General features: G+C 41.1%; 2 protein-coding genes across 5 annotated transcripts in view; both read left to right on the top strand.

The window, feature by feature from the left end:
* The window catches only part of rab11fip3 (RAB11 family interacting protein 3 (class II)), a 34,680-nt gene extending 24,785 nt beyond the window's left edge, over positions 1–9,895 (top strand). For 3 of the 4 annotated variants that reach the window (XM_084341917.1, XM_084341916.1, XM_084341919.1), the window contains 9 exons: positions 1,556–1,693; positions 2,649–2,684; positions 2,831–2,924; positions 3,412–3,656; positions 4,130–4,211; positions 4,325–4,462; positions 5,513–5,668; positions 5,764–5,904; positions 5,995–9,895. In XM_084341917.1, the coding sequence (XP_084198043.1) occupies positions 1,556–1,693; positions 2,649–2,684; positions 2,831–2,924; positions 3,412–3,656; positions 4,130–4,211; positions 4,325–4,462; positions 5,513–5,668; positions 5,764–5,904; positions 5,995–6,108 (1,144 nt within the window). In that variant the 3' untranslated portion in view covers positions 6,109–9,895. The remainder of the gene's footprint in view (positions 1–1,555; positions 1,694–2,648; positions 2,685–2,830; positions 2,925–3,411; positions 3,657–4,129; positions 4,212–4,324; positions 4,463–5,512; positions 5,669–5,763; positions 5,905–5,994) is intronic. The other variant, XM_084341918.1, reaches the window with a different exon arrangement.
* A 1,454-nt stretch (positions 9,896–11,349) lies between these two features.
* On the top strand, positions 11,350–18,948 carry telo2 (TEL2, telomere maintenance 2, homolog). Its single transcript, XM_084341963.1, has 21 exons — positions 11,350–11,516; positions 11,891–12,262; positions 12,340–12,617; positions 12,718–12,786; positions 13,071–13,218; positions 13,310–13,412; positions 13,491–13,559; positions 13,651–13,792; positions 13,946–14,082; positions 14,175–14,260; positions 14,630–14,719; positions 14,812–14,900; positions 14,995–15,086; positions 15,187–15,303; positions 15,394–15,465; positions 15,575–15,745; positions 15,827–15,918; positions 16,024–16,123; positions 17,359–17,423; positions 17,694–17,809; positions 18,458–18,948. The coding sequence occupies exons 2-21, from the start codon at positions 11,922–11,924 to the stop codon at positions 18,577–18,579; spliced, it is 2,499 nt and encodes an 832-aa protein (XP_084198089.1). The 5' UTR covers positions 11,350–11,516; positions 11,891–11,921; the 3' UTR covers positions 18,580–18,948.
* The last annotated feature ends 1,136 nt before the right edge of the window (positions 18,949–20,084 follow it).

Below are 20,084 nucleotides of genomic sequence, written 5' to 3'. Positions count from 1 at the left end.
CACTTGGGTGATATTTCTGCGATTTGCCTTGCCAGAAAGCACTTAACTACTAACTGCTTGGTTTGTGTAGCCCATTGACAATACAGAAGTAAGCTGGTCAAAATGGATTGGCAGGAATAGAAATAGAAAAAGTACTACTTAGTGCCCCTTTAAATGATAGAAAAGATTCCTAGAATTCACAAATAGCTGTGTGGTTTTGGAGGAGTAATTCAAACACAGAATTTTCTGTATTTATAATACTAATGAGGTAATGAGACAAACTCAGACATAGTTATCTTTACCATAACTGAATAAACAAGCAGTTCTCAGAGGAAAATAAGGTCCCCAGAACACTGTTTGAAGCTAGAAAGGTGGCAGGGTCCGCCACATATAAATATAAATATGAAATATGAAATGTTCTTGTCTTTTAAGGTCAGTTTGTTTATTCGGTTTATTGAGTCACTGAAACAAAGACAATTCATTTAGTTAAAAATGAGTCAATGATTATCTTTGTCTTCTGATTAAAATGTCTTCCCCAAAACTAAATAGTGCACCGTTGAAGTGTCTTAAATTAATTGTAACAGTGTGGTAAAAGGATACAGTAAATGGAAACGATATATACAATGGGACAAAACACATGCAGGTTAATTACGACGGGTGAGAACCACAAATAAATAAATTCAATCAGTAGATTTTATGTGAAAGCTTACATGGCGTACAAGTTGTGCAGAAATCTGCAGGTGGTTGACTAAAAAAAAATCATACACAAAAAAAAAAAACTAACTGCATCCCACAAACTTCACCCACTCAGTGAGGATGCGTCACCGTGTTTTTGAGCCAATCATACTTGTTGCTGGCGCATGTAGCAGTGCCGCCTACGCGCACCCCCACACTTGTCCATCCACATATTACAGCACGTTGACAGCACGTACACTGTCGGGTTTGCCTCTGTTCTACAAACACACACGTGACTGTAGGCATTATTTAACAAAGTCGTCCTTCACAGTGTTAAGAGAAAAAAGGTACAACGGTGCATATGACCATCAAGTGACACTCACTCAAAGTCTGCCCTGCCTTGTTTCTGCCTACATAAACAGGAACCTGTGCCAGCGTGTTGCATAATTCAGAGCCGACTCTGCTCCCTGAATGAACAATCAGCTGGTAGAGGTGATGTGAGGAGAGCGTACAGACTCCAAACAATGAAATAATCTACTCTGTGTTTCATTTGTTTGCTTGAGAGCTTATGTTACTTTGGTTTATTTAACTTAATTGGCACCAGTGTGTAGGTTTTCTGAGCTCGCGAAAAAGATGTCAAGGTGGCATAGCCCAGAACGAAGAGATGCCAGCTCGTTCTTCTTACTAGAATGTTTCCTTTCACTAATCCAGAAAGCAGATCACAGCCACACTGCAGTCTGTCTCCCCTCACACTTTACTCTTTCAAACTTTCTTGTGGATGTCACTAATACCCAGCTCCTGCACCCCCTTCAGAGGTGTCCTGTCCCACCTCAGTGCACCCCTTCTTGTCCGTCACTCACCACTTCCTCCTCCTTTTTCCTCCTCTGTCTCCTCTTTCCAGTGCACCTGCTCCTCTCCCTGACTGCTTTCAGAGCTTCCTCAGGGAGGAGGCGCTGGACTTTTTCTGTAGCCAGTGTCACAAACAAATAAGTCGTCTCGAGGACCTCTCCACGCGCCTCAATTTCCTAGAGATGACTAGGTAACACGTCATTCACAACCCCCCTCAGATTCTAGGCTGTGTGGATGTGTTTGCAGTGCTGATTAGATACAGTATCGTGCATGTATGTGTCCGACTAGCATGGTGTGTGATATGGCACAGATTGTACTTTCACACACACATTAGGGTTTATTTTGTGGGTCTGTTTTAAGCCCATCTTACCTCACTTTCATCGGTACCATTGTTTTTTTGCGAGAGTTAATATTGAGCATTTATTCATGGAAAAAACTCACTCAGCCGTCTGCTCATTCCATCTGTAAACATTATGATTTGCCACTCATACATGACAAACATTTTGCTCATCTGAAACATAAGCAAATAGACTGATTGTACATGAAACAATCACCCCCAGGTATCACAGGTGAGTGGCGTCTATCTCAGTATTTTTGGTTCCTCATGCCATCAGCTTCATGCTTCATTTGAGTTGTTGCTGAACGACTGCTGGTAGCGGCGCAAAGCTTTTCAAAGAACCTGCTTTTATTAGAAACGGAGGTGCTGATCCAGGATTACTGACCAGTAGCTGTATTACAGAAACTTAGTGATACTGAAATCCTGTTGGATCTGTTCCACAACTGAATGCGAGACAGAAATGAAAAATGTACATAGTTATAAAACTCATTTTAGGTTTTATTTAAAGTTTCTGTAATGCTGTCTATCCGTTGAACTAATCTTGGATCGGCATTTGTTAAAATGCATTGCTGTGTTTGTGTTAGATTGCTGTGATGTGTGAATACCTTCTAGCTTTAGTTTAAAGAAAACCCCAGTGATTTATGAGTTAAAATAACAGAACAACTTCAACATGCACTTTTATCTGTGCTAGCAGGGAGAGGGATTGGGAGTGGGGGGGCTAGGACAAATAGAAGGAGATAGCGCCTCTTTCCTCCATTCTTCTTCTCTTCCTGACTATTTTTCCTGTTGTTCTTTCTCCCCCATTCAGCGCTGGCAAGAGGCTGTCCAGCAAGAAAGTAGCAAGGTAAGCTAAACAGTTGCCCTGAAGGGTTCATATTTCTGGTAAGATTGTAATAGATAGCTTCTTGTTTGCATAAGGGAATAGCAATTTATCAAACATAAACTAACTCTAGGGGCAGTCGATCTAAATTGTTGCCTCTCCACGTGCAGACATCTCCTCCAGAACAGCTCCATGACTCTGGACACGGTGAGCGACCTGACGCGGGACATCCTGGAGCTCGCTGACAATGACATCACAGACAAGGTGAGAGCAACTGATAATCTTTCACATCCCTCTGGTTACACAAGGTCATACCTCAAACAGGGTTTTGGTAAAAGGTTTAAAAATGTCTTAATTTTTTCAAGTTAGTTCAGTTAGCCATGCAGCTAGCAGTCCTGACTGGGAGCTCAGGGACCGGGGGTGTGTTGGTGTTTACATAGCTAGCGCAGGAGATTTTGACTGGTACTGGATGGGGTTAGCTGGTTAGCATGCTTACTTCATTGGATATTTATGCAAAACAATACATAGAAGTCATAACATCTAACTGTTATTTCCGTACATTCTTAATTGCACCTTTAACCAAACCATTTTCCTCCGTTAAACCTATCTCTGCTCAGGACCACCTCTGTACCACTTCCCTGTATACTTACCTGCAATAGAAAAAGGAACCGCAGTTTGACAGATGCATCATAGTTGATTACCTTTACAACCATTTCTGTTTCACTGACCATGAAGCATCTACTTTTCCAAGGTGCTCCTCCTCGAGCGTCGAGTGGCAGAACTGGAAAAGGAGTCGGAGGCGTCGGGGGAGCAGCACGCCAGGTTGCGCCAGGAGAACCTTCAGCTGGTGCACCGGGCCAACGCCTTGGAGGAGCAGCTGAAGGAGCAGGAGGTCTACGCTGACGAGCAAATGCAGCAGGAGAGCCGTCGTCAGAAGGAGTCCCTGACCAAGCTGGAGAGGGAGAGAGGGCTGGAGCTGGAAAACCTGCAGGCCAGGTGAGCAGATTGAAAAAAAAAAAAAAAAAAGGACTGGATATATCTGTGGTTGCAGCAGGTACCATTACATTTACTGTACAACAGATTTGTATTTGGTATATGATTTGCACACGCTGCCCTGGTTGTTGAAGACAATTTAATCACTTTGTTTATTATTTGATGAGTAAAAATGTTAATAAACCACAAAAATAATAATAATTTTACCTCGTCAGTTACTTTGATACGTTTTTAGGTCGGTGTGTGTCTTGTCTAAGATATAATGTTATATTACAAACACATTTCTTCAATGTGATGCCAATAGTTGACATGTTGTTTGTTGGATGAACCGCAGCTCTACACTGCCACCCTCTGGCACTAATCTGCCACTGAATATAACCTGTAGCTCTGTGATATAGCGTTGTTTACTGTAAACAAACAGATATTGTTACATTGTGCCTCTAATGTCTGTATGAATGATTTGATCTGTTTATCAGGCTGCAGCAACTGGATGAGGAAAACAGCGAGCTGAGGTCGTGTGTCCCTTGTCTTCGAGCAAACATTGAGAGACTAGAAGAGGTGAGAGCAACGACATCTCATCTCCTGCTTCTTCTTGCCTTCCTCTTGCTCCTTTCTCATAAGTCTACAACAGTCTTCTTCATCCTTTTCTTCGATTTTTTTTTTTTTCCCAGGAGAAGAGGAAGCTGCAGGATGACACAGAAGCCATGTCTGACAGGCTGCAGGAGGAGACAGAGACCCGCAGGAAGATGGCTGACAAGCTGAGCCACGAGCGCCACCAGAGCCAGAAGGAGAAGGAGTCCACTCAGGAGGTGGGGCTGGTTTGTCTGTGTACAAAATAAACAGTCCTCTGTGTACAAAACATTGCAGTACAGTGGCGAGTTAGACAACATCGTTGTGAGAGCCAAAGTCATCGTAACATACTCATCATAACGCTTCTCCAGAAGCGTTTATTAAAACAAATTCTTGCTGTGCATAAAGGAGATCATCTCTGTTTCTGACTGTCAAATCAACATTTCAGCTTAAACCGTTATGATAAAAATTGCTATTACAAGCACTGTCATATAGTGTAGCAATACTGGAATTGCTAAAAAGAAAGATCCAAGGCACTCCTCCAGCAAAAAGATTAAAAAGTTTATATTTTAAAAGCTATTTAATGCTGAAGCTCTACAAAAGCATTGATAATGCAAAATGAGCTGAGTAGCAACATGCAGAGCTGCACGAAGAACAGCCTTCTTCAAAAACATTGAAAAAAATCAATATCCAATACCATTTTTCGATGGTAGAGAACAGCAGTCTTTAAAAATAATTCAGTCATCTTATTCATGAATCTTTGAATAGTACTGTGTGTTTACAAACCACAGCATCTAAATTAATTTAGCTGTGATCATAGTCAAAGTATTTTCGTATCATTTGAGCCTTACAGCCCCAATTTTAACTTTGAGAAATTCAAATGGCAGTATGCTGAGCCGTCTTATTTAATGCCTCAGTGATGTTGAAATGGGAACTCAAATTAACCTCTTGAAATTCTTTATAGAGGGCAGTTGCATTGCTAGCGTTACGTTGTTGTGTTTGCACCTTTTTGTTAGCACTGGTTTGTAGCCTAGCTTGCCTTCCCTTGTTGATTTGCCTCAAATGCCAAGTATCTCCAGAGATCACTCTGAGTGGGCTCTGCACTTGCTATCTTTAATGAGCTATAACGCCATAACAAAAACGGAGCAAATGAGACGAGAGATAAGAAGTGAAAAATCATTTTTCCTCATTTCTTACAACACTACTGACACGTGTCAAACGCTCCTGTCTAAATGATGTCTAATCAAGTGTTTTTGCATAACACTCACTTTTGTTTTTTTGTTCCTCAGCTCATTGAAGACCTGCGTAAACAGCTCGAGCACCTTCAGCTGTACAAGCTGGAGGCCGAAGCAAAGAGAGGGCGCACACCCGGCGCCGGGCTGCAGGAATATCAGACCCGCACCCGTGAAGCCGAGCTGGAGCAGGAGATCAAACGACTCAAGCAGGTACGTAATCCAAGCCTCCCTTTTATTTTATGCAGTTTTTTTCCTCATTCATTCTTTGTTTTTATGATGCGTTACGTTTGACTTAACCGCTCCAGGACAACCGCAGCCTGAAGGAGCAGAACGACGAGTTGAACGGCCAGATTATCAACCTGAGCATCCAGGGAGCCAAGAACTTGATGTCGGCCTCCTTCTCCGACTCCCTTGCAGCTGAGATCAACTCCGTGTCTCGGTCGGAGGTAGGTTTGGAAAAGATTTCATCAAACATACTTCCCTTTACTTGAATTGAAGTGTTTTATCTCCACTGACATCCATTTCTCTGTTTCCAGTTGATGGAGGCGATCCACAAACAGGAGGAGATCAACTACAGACTCCAGGACTACATTGACAAAATCATCGTGGCCATCATGGAGTCCAACCCCTCCATCCTAGAGGTCAAATAGACACCATGCAGCCACGCACAGTGACTCCTCAGGCTGTTAAAAATACCAGAGACTTGGCTGAAAGAAAACTACCAAGAAAGGATGTAAAAATATTCCGACAAACAACAACAACAACGCACTCGACCCCCAAAAGAGAAGAATTTAAGATTTCTAAGAAGTCCATGGCTAAGCAATTTTCAGTTGGATATCCCTTGAGTATGTGCTTACACGTGAGTGTCTGTAAGTGTGTGTGTGTGTGTGTGTGTGTGTGTGTTAACCCTCCTGTGTACACTTGGGTTCTGGTGACTTCCATGTTATTTGGCCAGAGGGACCCAAGTCTCCCCCAGCTGGTTGAGTGAGTGAATGTGTAAATGTGTGCAAGAGGTCTGTATCTGAAAGAGTAGAAAATGTTCCCGTCCCCTTCCTGAAACAAAGTGTCAATGTTTGATTGAGCTACAAAAAAAAAATAACGATCAGACAACTATACAGTACCGAAAGGCCTTAAACAAAAGGTGATGGAAAGAATTCATTAATCCTGCTCAGTTCAGTCGGTGGAGTGTTACTGGGACGATGGAGGTATGTGGGGCTGTGGTCTCCTGAACCAGGCTGAATCGTGCTTTCGTCACGAGTGAGAAAAAGCCGTATGAAGCACGGGTCAGGAGATCGGAGCAGCGATTTCTCTTTTGAATTCGTCTTAATTTGTTTAGAGCTTGCTGTGCTGCCGACCAGCCCCTATAACAGTGTGTTGTGTCCTTTTAACCAAGTTCCAACCCAAGTGAGGGACATTTCTAGAGGTTGAGGTCGAAGAAATGCCCGGAGGGTTTCTTTGTTTTTGTGTGTGTGTGTGTGTGTGTGTGTGTGTGTGTGTGTGTGTGTGTGTGTGTGTGTGTGTGTGTTTGTGTGAGGTGTTTGACATATCCTTTTGTTTTTGTTGCTCTGTGTTACTTAAAGGTTTTGTAAAAAGCCTGGCGACACAAGCTTCAAAGCTTCAAAGTCCCAAATGAAGGAACTGGGTGGTTAATAATTTGCCTCATCTCATATTTATTTATATTTTTTTTTACAATGAAACAGGGTCCCAGAGGTCAGGTGGGCTGGAAACCTTCAGTTTGAAAAAGGAAATACTACATTTCCCATCACACCCTGGCACAAATATTAAAACTCAAATGTATCTCACTAAGTGTAGACTGGGTGCTTTAACTGATATAACGTGCTCATACTCACAGGTTCACTTTGTTAACTCTCCAACACTTGAACTAAGCATGAAGGGAAACTACGGAATTCTGGGAATTGTAGTCTTTTCGTTCTTTCTTTTTCTTTGTTTTGTAAGTACAGCCCACCTGACCACAGTGTTCTCTTGCTGAGTGAAAGTGATGGGGAGCAAATTTATCCAGGTAACCAACCATGTTTTTTTTTTTTTTCTTTTGCTGCACAAGTGATGTATTGTCGGTAAAAATGCCGACATTTGACAAGTTGTATGTGAATAATCAAATGGTTGTACTTTGCACTAAGTTTTGTTTTGATTTGTTTTTGTTGATCAAAAAGGAAATGTTTATTTTGAAGGGATCAAATCGTAAATGAGGATAGTTTTGAGCACGTATGAAGACGTTAGCGTGCAGGAGTTGTTGCTGCTGACATGTTGGCTGCATCCCACTCACGCTGTATAAGATCATCACACTATTTTTTCTGCCATGTAAAATTGGAAATATTGGAGAATACTCAACAGAAAGACTTGCAGCCATGTCTTAGGATGAGTTTAATTTTCATTTACATACTGTATTTTTTCAGCCATCAGGAGTTCCTGTGAGCTCCATTTCTGTGCTGGCCAGTTGTATCTTTTTCCAGATGTAAAACTGAAGAGACGTGGCAGACTTTGGTAGCAATAATGCTTGGAAAGAAAGTGGACATTGGTGGAGGGAAACACACCTGCTCTGTATTTCCTCTGCTGGAGCAACATCTGCTTTTTCAAAGACTGATTTTGGACTGCTCATCAGTACCATGCAGCCATCACACAGTACTCTTTCTGACTCAAACTGGACACAAGTGTCAGATTCACCTACCAGACATCTCGATGGATTTAAAGCAGAAGGATAAACGGGGGGTGGAGGTTGTTTCTTGTCCAAACGACAATGCGTTCTGCACCAATACGCAAAGAAGAATTCCTATTTTTCACCCTCTTCACCTCTACGTCACTGCTCTTCTTCACCTGCCACTCCATGGAAAAAAAATGGCCTTGGATGTAAATGACTTGTACATGTAAAGTTTTTTCTACACTCATTCTAGATTCTAGGTATTTTTATAGTCGGAAGGAAAAGAACATTTCTTCTCGTTGTCTTAAGCTGAGAGACAGCTGCCTGTATTCTTCTCTAGCATGTAGCGTGTACAGTATCTGTTGGGAGGTTTTTTTTTCCTTTCTTTTTTTTCCTTGTTTTAAATAACATGCAGATATTTATTCATCATTTGACACAACTCACACTCTGTGATCTGTTCTGCTGAAAATGTACATTTTTGAAATCACGAAGGGGGAGATTGACTCAACGGTGACTGAATCTGTGGGAGGATTTATCGAATTAAGTTGTATTGCGTGCAAAAGAAGCTTGAATGTGACCTGCTCGGAGTGGTCGTTTGTCGAGGTCGTCGCACTCTTCCATGATGCTGATGTTGCTTTGACCTCTTCAGGGTTTCGATATATGGCCGAGTCTGCAGTTTCTACTGTTGTCTTCCCAGATGGAGTCAGGTCGTGCATGGAAACACCTATTTTTATTGTATATCTCTTGATTCAGACCTATGTTTTGACTGACAAATCATATGCTATAATTTCTATCAGTGGAGTTGCAGGTTGTGAGACCTCATCATGTAAACACGCTACACCTAAAACCTCATAACCAGGCTTGCTGAGTTCAGCTTCCTGCTTTTTAGTGCGGCCCCGACAGATTTAATACGCCATTCTTTATAGTAAGTAAACGTTTTTTGCGTTACAGAGAGTAAATGGGATGACACTCGAACACAGCAGGCTATACTACACTTAATTCTCTCCCTGCTTCATATCTGAGTGTCTGGTTTTGGCAGATAGTTTGCGGACCAACATGGCAACAGAATAATAAGACCACAGAGCTGACAAACACAGAGCGGAAGGCGATTGCACTTTATCCAAATTTCTGCTTTCAAAATGACCAAAGACAGCTGTTTTGAACTCAAACTAATCATTTTATCTATCAGGGTCCGTGATTTCAGTGACATTTTTCCTGTTCTATTAAATCATGAATCAGCAGACTCTGAGCTAACCCTTAAAGGAAAGAAGAGAACTGGCCTGCTAGTCTAAACACTGTGCCTCTGTGTCTCAAACTTTGCCTCTAAACTAACCTGACGATGAGCCCTGGGGGGAAGCACTGACCACGTGACTGTCAGTTTGTTAAATTATAAATGATGAAACCTAAACTGTAAATATGAATTGTCATTTTGTGAACTTTTTTTTCTCTCTCTCTCACACGCTCACTTCCAGTGTCCAAAGAAAGTTTGCTCAAGGCACAAACATCACTACTGTAGTAGTGCATGGCTTGCCATTACGTGACATGGGAAGATTACAAAAAAGAGAATATTGTAGAAAAGAGAAAGTTTAAATTTATTCCTATTTTCAAAGATAAATGTATAAATTATAACAGTATTGGTTACAGCTGTATATTATTTTTGAAGATCCCCTAAATGATCTAATCCTAATTGTTCCTGGGGGAAATATAATTTCATTGTAAAAAGAGAAAAATTTAAAGGTAAGCAGTGAAAGTAAGATTAGAAAATAAATGGAATAAAATGACCCTGTGTTTGGTTGCCTCATTCTTGTTCCATGTTTTTGCATGTACTGCACTTGTACTACACAGATACCGGTAGAGTTTTCAGCAGAATACAGGTTTTGCTCACCTTAAGCATTTATTTAATTGTACGTACTCTTTAATTTCTCTAATTTGACAGAAGAAACCGTCATGTTCAGATGTCAACATGATTCAGAATTGATGCTTTAGAGCCGTGTTTTTCAATCCTGGTCCTCTGGGTGTTTTAGATATTTCCCTGCTCCAACACACAGATTTCAAATGATCAGCTCCTCATCAAGCTCTGCTGAAGCCTGATAACCACTCATTCGAATCAAGTGTGTGGTAGCAGGGAAACATCTAGAACATGTGGGACCAGGATTGAAATGAACTGATTTAGAGGATTTCCTTTAAATGAAATATTATCATAGTATTCAAAATTAAATATTACTACTAAAAATTTTATTTTCAGTTCCTCAGTTTCACGTTAACCAGAATTAATGTATTCCAAACTGATATATTAGTAAAAGTTAGATTCGTTACACTCTTTGGCAATGTTCTGCATTATCCATCAATTTCCCAAATTATATATGAGCTCCATGTGGTTGTGTCTGATCATAATGAGACACAGTGTTGGCAATTATACTGACAACTGATCAAAGATGATACTGATACTGGCTCCCTCTGCCTTCAGCCTTTCAGCCCCACCTGCAGGTTGTAGATATGTAGTGCAGCGGCCCTCAACCAAACTTTGCTCATTTTTCAACAATGTCACAATCCTGTTAACACCCTCACCTGCTCCACTTATAACTAACACTATGTTAAATCCTACGCTTGCCAAAGGGAGAGTGTGAAGGCCATCTGATATAACATCTAGTAGAAACTATTTCAGCCGCTGGTGAGTATATGCGTGCAATAACATGGAATTTTTCAGGGCCCATTTGTGTTATTAGTATTCAGCTGACAAGTCAATATTGATAAATTAAATAAGAGTTGGAAAAAGTCAAAAGGAAATGAATTAATTTTATTGACATGGTAAAAACTAAATTGTCAATCGGTGATTAATAATGAAATAGTTGAACAGATGCTAAAATCAACTATTTAATGTAAAAGTTTAAAGTAACCCACATGTTAATATATAACTATAAATATGTATTATTATTATTATTATTATTATTATTATTGATATTATTGATATTATTATTAATTTTCACCATCGGTCAATTATTTTGTAACCCTTGAAAATGTTTTTATGTAAAATGTATATATGCTTAAATAAGACTTAAACACCTCTTAATGAATTGGAGACTGAACCACTGATTGAGACACAACGAGCATCCAGTAGTGTTACAAAAACCGTTGGTTTCTTGAATGCCGCACCGGTCAGCGTAACTGTCTCCGGAACCTTACCTCTTCGTCCTGCCCTCCGCACGGACGTATTTTGATGGAACACACAGAAAGCGATGGAAGCGCCGCGGCGGGACGTTCGTGTCAAAACCAAAACGTGAACTGACAGTGGGAACTACAAATTACACCTCGGGAAGGAGTATTTTAACGTCAAAGCGACTGTTTAACATGCCTACCGTCGCCTTATAGTTTTTGTTGTTGTTTTTTATTAAAAATGTCCAGGTGCGTATCGAGTTTGACAGGCTAACATTTTAAGCTAATTCACTAAAGTCTTTATTGAAACTTCACCAGGTTTACGAAAAAGAAAATGGGTTCACATAAAACACAACAAACTTAATTATTTGTAACTTGAGTAAAGGCTGTACATCCAGAAAGTTTTACTGTCGTGCTGATATAACTGTTGGCTTAACTCTTAAAGCTAAAATTGTATTAAAAAGCAAAATACACTCATGGCTATTTATAATCTACAGACTTCGTTATGAACACTGAACTACTGTGTGTTTGTTTCTGTGTAGAGATAAATAGTTGGCAGTCATACCTTTGATAGAGACACTTGTTTCAGGGTGAAAATGAATGTCTCTAATGTTTTTGTTTAGGAGGTAAAACAAGCTTGTGACAATTTCAAAGATGGAGTTCCCTGCCCCAAATACTGAGGTTCGCCTTGCAGTGGCCCAGTGTTTCCGGACCCTCACTACATCCACAGAAAACAAGGACATTATCACTGCTCTTCAAACACTCCACTCTTACCTGGATGAAGGACCAGATAGCAGAACCACTTTACTTCAGCGGGCAGAGTTCAGGAGAGCTCACTTCACTCGCTCCCTTCAGTTCCTTGTCAGTAACATCCAGGCTGACTGGTTGCACGGCCTCACAGCAGCCCAGCGCACAGAGCTGTGGGACGGCCTTTTCCTCAAAGGCCCTCCAGAGCAGGCGCTGCTGGTGCTGATGGAGGGAATAGGAGAGCTAAGGTGGGTGGTGTTGAATAGAAGATGATGCATGTTTACTATTTTGTCTCTCCACTAATTTGTCTGTATCTCCACCACAGGCCCAGCACAAATCTGGACCACCTGGTCAGCATCACAGAGAGGTTTCTTCAGAGTGGTCGACTCGCTGACCTGCTGTGGTCCTACTGTCAGGGGGCTGGACCCTCGGACTCCCCCCAGCTCCGAGAGACTCTGCTGGGACGTATTGTGGCACTGCCGGACCTTACCGCCAACAAGTTACATCCAAACAACAAGCCCCTCTTTCTTCCTCAGCAGTATTACCCACTACTGGCTACAGAGATGCTCACTGCCCTGGAGCGGACCTGCCAAGCTCTTAAAGGCAAGTGAACATCTTTGAAACCCTCTAATAATGACACAATAATAATTGTTGGGATCATTTCTCATTAACACTATTTGTGTGGTTTGTATTTTTTTAACAGATGGCACAGACTGCTCTTTGACGTTTGTGGCGCAGACACTTGGGAAAGTGTGTATCCAGGGCCACAGTGGTGAGTTTATTTAAATCTTTAGAAGCTGTACAAAGAGTTGTGAGTTGCTATTATTCTTTTCGATATTGTGTCCCCTCCTCTTGGTTGATGTGTCACTCCATTTGTTCTACAGGTTGAAATTACAGGGTGGTAATAACACGCTGAACAAAAAGTTTTTCTTTTTCATTGAAATGTTTCTTACTTCTCACGAGTTGAAGTAAATCTGTGCACACAAAAGGCCTATTTCTCTCAGATTTTGAGCACAGTTTGGTTATAATCCATGTTGCTTTTGTTTCTGTCTTCAGGTCTGGTGCTGGCAGTGATGGCTCCGCGGCTGTCTGTCTGCACGCGCTCTGACATGGTGTGGCAGAGGGTTTGCTGGAAGCTGCTGGAGAACGTTCCTCAGCGATGGGTGGAGAGCGTGCTCACTGGACTGGTGCAGGCTGTCAGCGGGTAAAGAATATACATGCATTTAAACAGCCAGCAGTTTATCTGGCCTGTAGTTATCAGTTGTCAATGACACCCTTAATGTCTCTTTTTTCAGGCCTGATGCTTTGGGCAGGATCATTGGGAATCTAGTCTTAACGAATAGAAAGGCCCAGTATGTTATCACTCATAAGCTGCTGTTATTACAGTACAAGTATAAGGTAAGAACATGCGGCCTGTCAGTAAACCATATGTGTGATCTTGTAAATATCATATAGAGCAAATGTTTTTTTCCCCAGACTGGAGTCTTGAGAATCGTTCTGGGTTACCTTGCAGCAGACAGGGAGCGAAGGCCGCTGCTCATCCAGGTGAGAGCGCTAGGTTGTTTAGCAAGTAGACAATGTCAGTTCAGATATATTCATGATTTTGACATGTATATGTGTGTGTGTGTGTTTTCAGGTGTTACGGTCTGTGTCTCAGGCCTGGGCTAACCCCAGCGCAGTGAAGCACACACCTCTAGAGCAGCAGCTGTATGTCAGCAAGGCCCTACTGCTGAGTGTGAGTCTGCTGAAAGACTCTGAGCTGCAGGAGCTACGCTCAGGTACAAATAACAATGTTTGGTCCAAATAGAAATGATTATTGCGCCACATCTCTTGGATCATGCACTCCGTTCCACAGTGTGATTTATTTGAGCCACACATATGGATGATAAAGGGGGCTTCTTTCAGCTCTCTTCTCTCTGTTGTGTTCTCAGACCTACTTCAGTGCATGCTGGGCGGCATGCAGAGCCACCTGGACAGCAGTGTGGTGCGTATCAGGCATATGGGCATGGTGGTGGGAGAGTGCCTGAGCTCACGCATGGATATCAGTGGAACAAAGCTTAAGTTCGAGGTACAGCTATGGCAGCCTAATTGCATTCAAAGTATTTGATTGAAATGCCATCCTGAGACCTGTGTATGAGTTTGTATTGTGCTCTGTTGTAGTATGATCAGGATGAGGAAACTCAAGAGCTGCTTTCTCTGATGACTCCCAGTACTGGTGATGAAGCAGAGGCTGAGCCTGTAAATGGGTATGTGTTTATACAGCTCTGTAACTGTTGTGTCGAGATTTGGGAGGTTGGCCTGTTGGGCAGCATATCTGTGAGTTGATGAGGGATAAAATCTACTCTCATTTATGGTCAGTGTTGTAAAAAGTACCCAAAAATCATACTTGAGCAAAAGTTAACATATGTCTTCGATCAGTCTTAGAGTATCTGACATAAAATGTACTTAAGTATTAAAAGTTACCATCTGGCAATACATGTACTTATGTAAAAGTAAGTTAATTGATAAATAATACCAATAATACCAATAATACATGAAAGATGTGAAATACAGTACGCAGTCACTATTTATCTGAAGGCATTGCTTTTATTAAAGAGAAGTTCTGTCCTCTGCAGAGTTGACTCTACTCAAGAGAACAATGAAACTCCAACTCCGTCTACTCAGAATGAATCATCTCAAAATAAGCCAGACTCTGACCTGGACAGGTAAGTGTTAGCTCTTCATTTCAGTGAGTGATGCTGTCATACTAAATGTATTTGCGGGGTTTGATGTGTTTTGTTGTCTTTGACTCGTGCAGCGATGATGAGCTCACTCCCTACGATATGTCAGGCGATCAGGAAATCAGTAAAGCCTCCCCGCCCCGCTACCTGCGAGACTGTCTGGAAAGTATGGCACCACAGATTCCATCACCTCACTTCCTGTTTGAATGTTGTGTTACTGGCTCCAGCTCTAATATTTTCTTATCTATTGACCCATTCAGCTTTAATTTCCTCTGAGGACTCGGTGCGTGTGGAACTCAGTTTGAGAGTCGCAGAGGGTTTGGTGAGGAAGAACGTCTTCGCAACCAGAGAGGTACGACCGCAAGAGAAATTCTGGAGATTTGAAGTAGTTGCTGCTTTGTGACTTCCAGATCACTTTTCACACGATGGTTCATGTTTGTTTGTTTATTCAGATCAGTGTCCAGCTGACCAAAGTGCTTCTTCACTTGGAGGATAAATACAGCATAAATGGCTTCCTGAGTCTCAGACAGGCGACCATGGTGGCGGTCACTGTCACCGACTGTATCCCTGTATGATCGTCCATCTCAGTTACCTTTTCACAACTTTATTACCATTTTCTGCTTCTTTCTTTTAACTTTTCTTTTTGCTGTCCTCGATAGGTGACTCAGTATTTGACCACAGAGTTTTACTCCTTGAACTACAGTCTTCGCCAGCGGCTTGATATCTTGGAGGTGAAAAGCAGCTGTGTTTCTTCAACAAATACATCTAGCGATTGATTTGATCTCTTTTGATTATTGCCACAAGTGTAATCATGAGGCTGCTCTTGTTTTGGTGTATCAGGTCCTCGCTCTGGCAGCGCAGGAGCTCTCTAAGCCAATCACTGAAAAGAAAGATCCATCCATGGGTATTGTCGCCAGCACTGATCTGACTCCATACCCCGGTGACAACCCTGTTCACTGGCGACAAGAAGTAGAGAAGCGGATTCAGAGCAAGACAAAACGCCTCAGGAAGGTAGTTAAAGAAGACTGACATTTTTTATTTGCCTGTTAAGTGTTTGAGTGAAGCTCTTCAGATATCTTTCTTGTGGTTCAGGGTGCCACACAACCTCCAGCGAAGGCCACCCCTAACCGTTACGCCCCCGTTGCTGGACACTTCTTTTTTCCACTGCTCAGGAATTATGACAAGTGAGTTTGTTCTTTTATTTAATTTGAAAACTTAACACAACAGTTTTAAAGCTAAAGTGTACAACAGAACATTTTTAACACTGTAGTGTAATACTTTTCTGCTAGGCCTCAAGTGACCTTTGACCTGTTGGGCAGCGACCATCTGGTACTGGGCAGGTTGATCCACACCTTGGGCCTCTTAATGCACTTGGCAGTCAATGCACCGGTAGGTTAATGGTGGTGTGCATGATCTCAATGTGGAACTTTATATCAATATCAGTGTGCCAGAATTATGGGTGGGACATTGATGCAGTCACAGGTTGTCTGCAGGTCCTTAAATGTTTTAAAATTAGGAATGCACAATATGTTTTTTTATTCAGCCAATACCAATAACTGATATTTACCTGCTTCTCATGGACGACACTGATAAGATAACTGGTGATTTGACTTTTTTCAGTTAAAAGATCAGTTCTTGTCCAGTAGTTTATGTGAACCTGGGGGTATTCTACAGCTCTAATAAGGTTTGTTGTGTTATAATGTAGAGACTTTTCGCCGCCTCTCTGAACCCCTGTGGAACATGTGTTGCAAATTTCAGCTTGCAATTATGTTTTCTCCTCTGGATCTGCAAAAAACATCCACACCATCCATTCTTCTTCTTTTTCTTCTTCTTCTACCAGCTTTAAAGGTGCATACCACCACTACTGTACTGAAATGTGTAGATGATGCACCTGTTAAGTCAATAAAAGCAATTTGGCGTCAGATTATTGCCACTAATCAATTTAATTATCGGCCATTAACTGATAATACAATTTTCACATTAGCGAGCTGATATATTGTCCATCCCTACTTAAAATGCCTTAATTTTTATAAATACTAGGCGTAAAAGTGATTAAATAGTTTAAATGTGAATTTGTGAGGTCCTAACTGCGACCAACATTTTGTCTAATTTCATTTATTTCAAGCTTTGGCATCAAAGTCCACATTTGTAATGTTAGAAATCTTTAAAAACCTGCCACTGAATCTAACTCACTACCATACTACTAACCATATCCATAGATGTCTGCTTCTGCATGGGACCAAATACACACTTAGCTGCAAGACTTTAATAAGAAAAAGATGATTTGTTCAAAAATGTGTCTTAAATTTGTTTAAAAATGATCTTGAAAAATCTTAAAAAGCATTACATTTAAGAGACATCCGGAGTTGCACAATGTACTGTATATATCTAACTAGGAAAGAGACTGTCAGTAAATAGATGTATGGCCTGGCAGCTAGAGGCATCCATTGCTCATTTTAGTAAGTTAGAACAGATGTTGTTCAGATGCTGTAGCCTTTAGCCCAGAACACAATAATACAATGTAAGACAATCCCTAAACAGTCTTATGTTAGAATAACAATACCACCTATAACTTCCCCTATGGGACTCCTTTGACGTCTTCTCTCTTTTTTCTTTTTTTGCAGATAGCTGCACAGATGGGTCGTGCTTTACTGGACTTTGTGTGGGCGGTGCGCTACCATGCTGACCAGTGAGTGTGAAGCATATCAGTGTTTTAGACAATAAATTAATGAAATCTCTTGTGGTTTCTAAAGAGCACTGTGATGCAGCATTTCTGCTACTAATCAGGCATTTAATCATCAACATTAATTAGGTAACTGTACAGTCTCTTCCTTTTAACATGTTTTTTAATGAGGTTGAATCAGAAATAGAACAGTCAGACAGTATCCTTGAACGGACTATCAGGATGTTTGTTGTCTTATTTCAGTCCCAGCTGTAACCTGAAATCTGTCTTTTAAAGGATGGTGAGACGAGGCGTCCTCTTCGCTGTTTGCTCTGTGTTTCTGAGCATTAACAGTCAAAACCTGCTGGTGGAACTCAGTGATCAGCTGTTTGAGACCAGAATTTGGCTGGCAGGTAAAAAAAAAAACACATTCCTGTTGACAAAGAACAAAGACATCTTCAGATTTTGTGGATAAATATCGTTAAATTATTTCCTTATGAGGGGAAAGTCAGGCAGAGGAATTGTTTCTGTTCTGTTATTACACGGCCACTTTTTCAATAAAGTGTCCGTATGTTTCTATTAATAGATTAACTATAAAACACATGATTCTTGTAAATGCACAAAGGCTCGAGGCTGCACCTGCATCATGTAATTCTGTCAGGGATGTCCCCTCAGTGACACACAAACACGCACAGCACACACATGCACAGCTGGACTGAGCAGTTCTGGGAAGTAGATGAGAAACCAGGATGTCCTGTGCTCCACAGACTGTCCATGACGTGACCGGCTCATCAACAGTTGGATGTTTCTTTATCCCTTTGAGGATAAATGTAGGTTCACATTGTAGCGAGTGACACGGAGCTGAGTGACATCGTGCAAAGGACACATATTTTCCTCCCACGTGGGATTTTTGTTGTGCAAAGATGATGTCAGGATTATGCGCAAGCACAGACATAAAAAAAAATGAATTTGATTTTGTAATGATACTGAGAGATTTGGCTTTCTTGCTGCCTGTTGTTGCCACTGCTCAAGCTGCCAATAATCCTTTATAATATCCACAGATGTTGCTGAAGGAGACCCTGATGCAGATTGTCGGAATCTGGCTGTGCAGAGTCTGGTGCTGCTGGATAAGAGCCTGAAGAAACAGCTACAAGATCAACAAGCACTGGGTCTGGAGTCATGATCACAGCATCAACAACAAACAGTGACACACTGAATGTGTCCTCTGCCTGCTCCTCACAGAGCCTGGAAACTTGGAGTATTGAGTTTGATGAAACAGTGTTCTGGCTATACGCTGGCAGAGAGGCTGACCTTTTTTTTGCCTGGGCTGACCAATTTTTTTGATCATACGGAACACAGCCGACAGGAGGAAAAGGAGGGCACATGTCTTCTCACACATTTCTGAATATCTTTCTGCATCATGCACACACACACGTTTCACTACGCTGTATAGTTTAGCTGAATTTGTGTATAATTTAAAGCAGATACAATATTGATTGAATGGAGAATAGGATGCCATTTTTGTCCTCCAATAAAACACACCTCATGAGGATATCCTTTCAGCCTCTTTCCTGTACTGGCACATCTCTGTGTACTCTGGTTGTTTGTTTGCAAAGGACATCCTGTGAATATTCACCTGCGTGCATGCATTCACAAATAATGGAAATATTACTACTGCTTCCTCTCGTGACACAAATGTTCATCTGTATGTTCCCAAACAATGACACATTTTGACGTATACAGTTGTTTATAGTGTTCATTCGTAACAGCCTTGACTCTATTAAGATGGTATATTTAGTCGGAGGATCTGCATTGACTAGCTGACTGTTTTTGTGTTAATACAGTTTCTTTTGTGCTATCACTTCCCCTCTAATTATTTGTATTCGAGCAAACAAGGTTGAGAGTGAGAATATAATGAGTACACAAGATAATCTGATAATTGATTCTCACTTAGCAGCAGTCAACGGAAACATGAATATAAAAAAGCGTAAGAATGAGATGTAATCAGATGTGCACGTTTGGTCAGGAATGTTTGACAAGATTGAATATAAGATGAACGCAATATTCAAAACTTGCTTTTTGGGATAATTGATAACCACAGTTATTTATTTACATTGTATGCTTGACCATCAGATTGTTTTAGAAGACCACAACATTTCTTTACAGAAAAAGTATTCTTTACATGCTTTACATTCTCCGGCTCCCCCGGCTACATGTCGAAGTGTCCTTGAGCAAGATACTGAACCCCAAATTCCTCCTGATGAGAAAGGTCTGCACCTTGGATGGCAGCCTCTGCCATCAGTGTGAATGGGTGTGCGTGACAAGTGTTGTAAAGCAAGTCATTTACCATTTTACCATGACTTCAAAGTATATCATGTTCCTTATGGCATGGTTATACTGTGATCCCCCTAAATGTCAAGGTATTTTATTTGTCATAATACAATAAAAGAATGCTCATTGAAAAGGACATATAGCCCACTCCACACTGCACACAAATCAAATAGATTAGATAGAAATCTAGATTTGAACAGAATATAGACAAAATGATAGAATAAAATATATAAAAATAGCACTGAGGAAAAAAAATAAAAAGGAACTTACATTATGCAATATGCATAATATCAGTGTAATATGAATGTTCTAGTACAAATAGACATACCTGTTATACTGAGGATGGGGGTAATTTGC

This window comes from Pagrus pagrus (assembly GCF_965226575.1).
Source record: "Pagrus pagrus genome assembly, chromosome: 21".
In the NCBI taxonomy this organism is placed as follows: domain Eukaryota; kingdom Metazoa; phylum Chordata; class Actinopteri; order Spariformes; family Sparidae; genus Pagrus; species Pagrus pagrus.
The sequence above is the reverse complement of the archived record's forward strand: the minus strand, read 5'-3'. Positions and strand labels throughout refer to the sequence as shown.

Excerpts from the sequence above, each read along its gene's own strand:
- telo2 (XM_084341963.1), top strand. The coding sequence starts at position 11,922 with ATGGAGTTCCCTGCCCCAAATACTGAGGTTCGCCTTGCAGTGGCCCAG. Across the intron at positions 12,263-12,339 it reads GAGGGAATAGGAGAGCTAAG|GCCCAGCACAAATCTGGACC; the intron begins GTGGGTGGTGTT and ends TCTCCACCACAG. Across the intron at positions 14,083-14,174 it reads GAACAAAGCTTAAGTTCGAG|TATGATCAGGATGAGGAAAC; the intron begins GTACAGCTATGG and ends GCTCTGTTGTAG.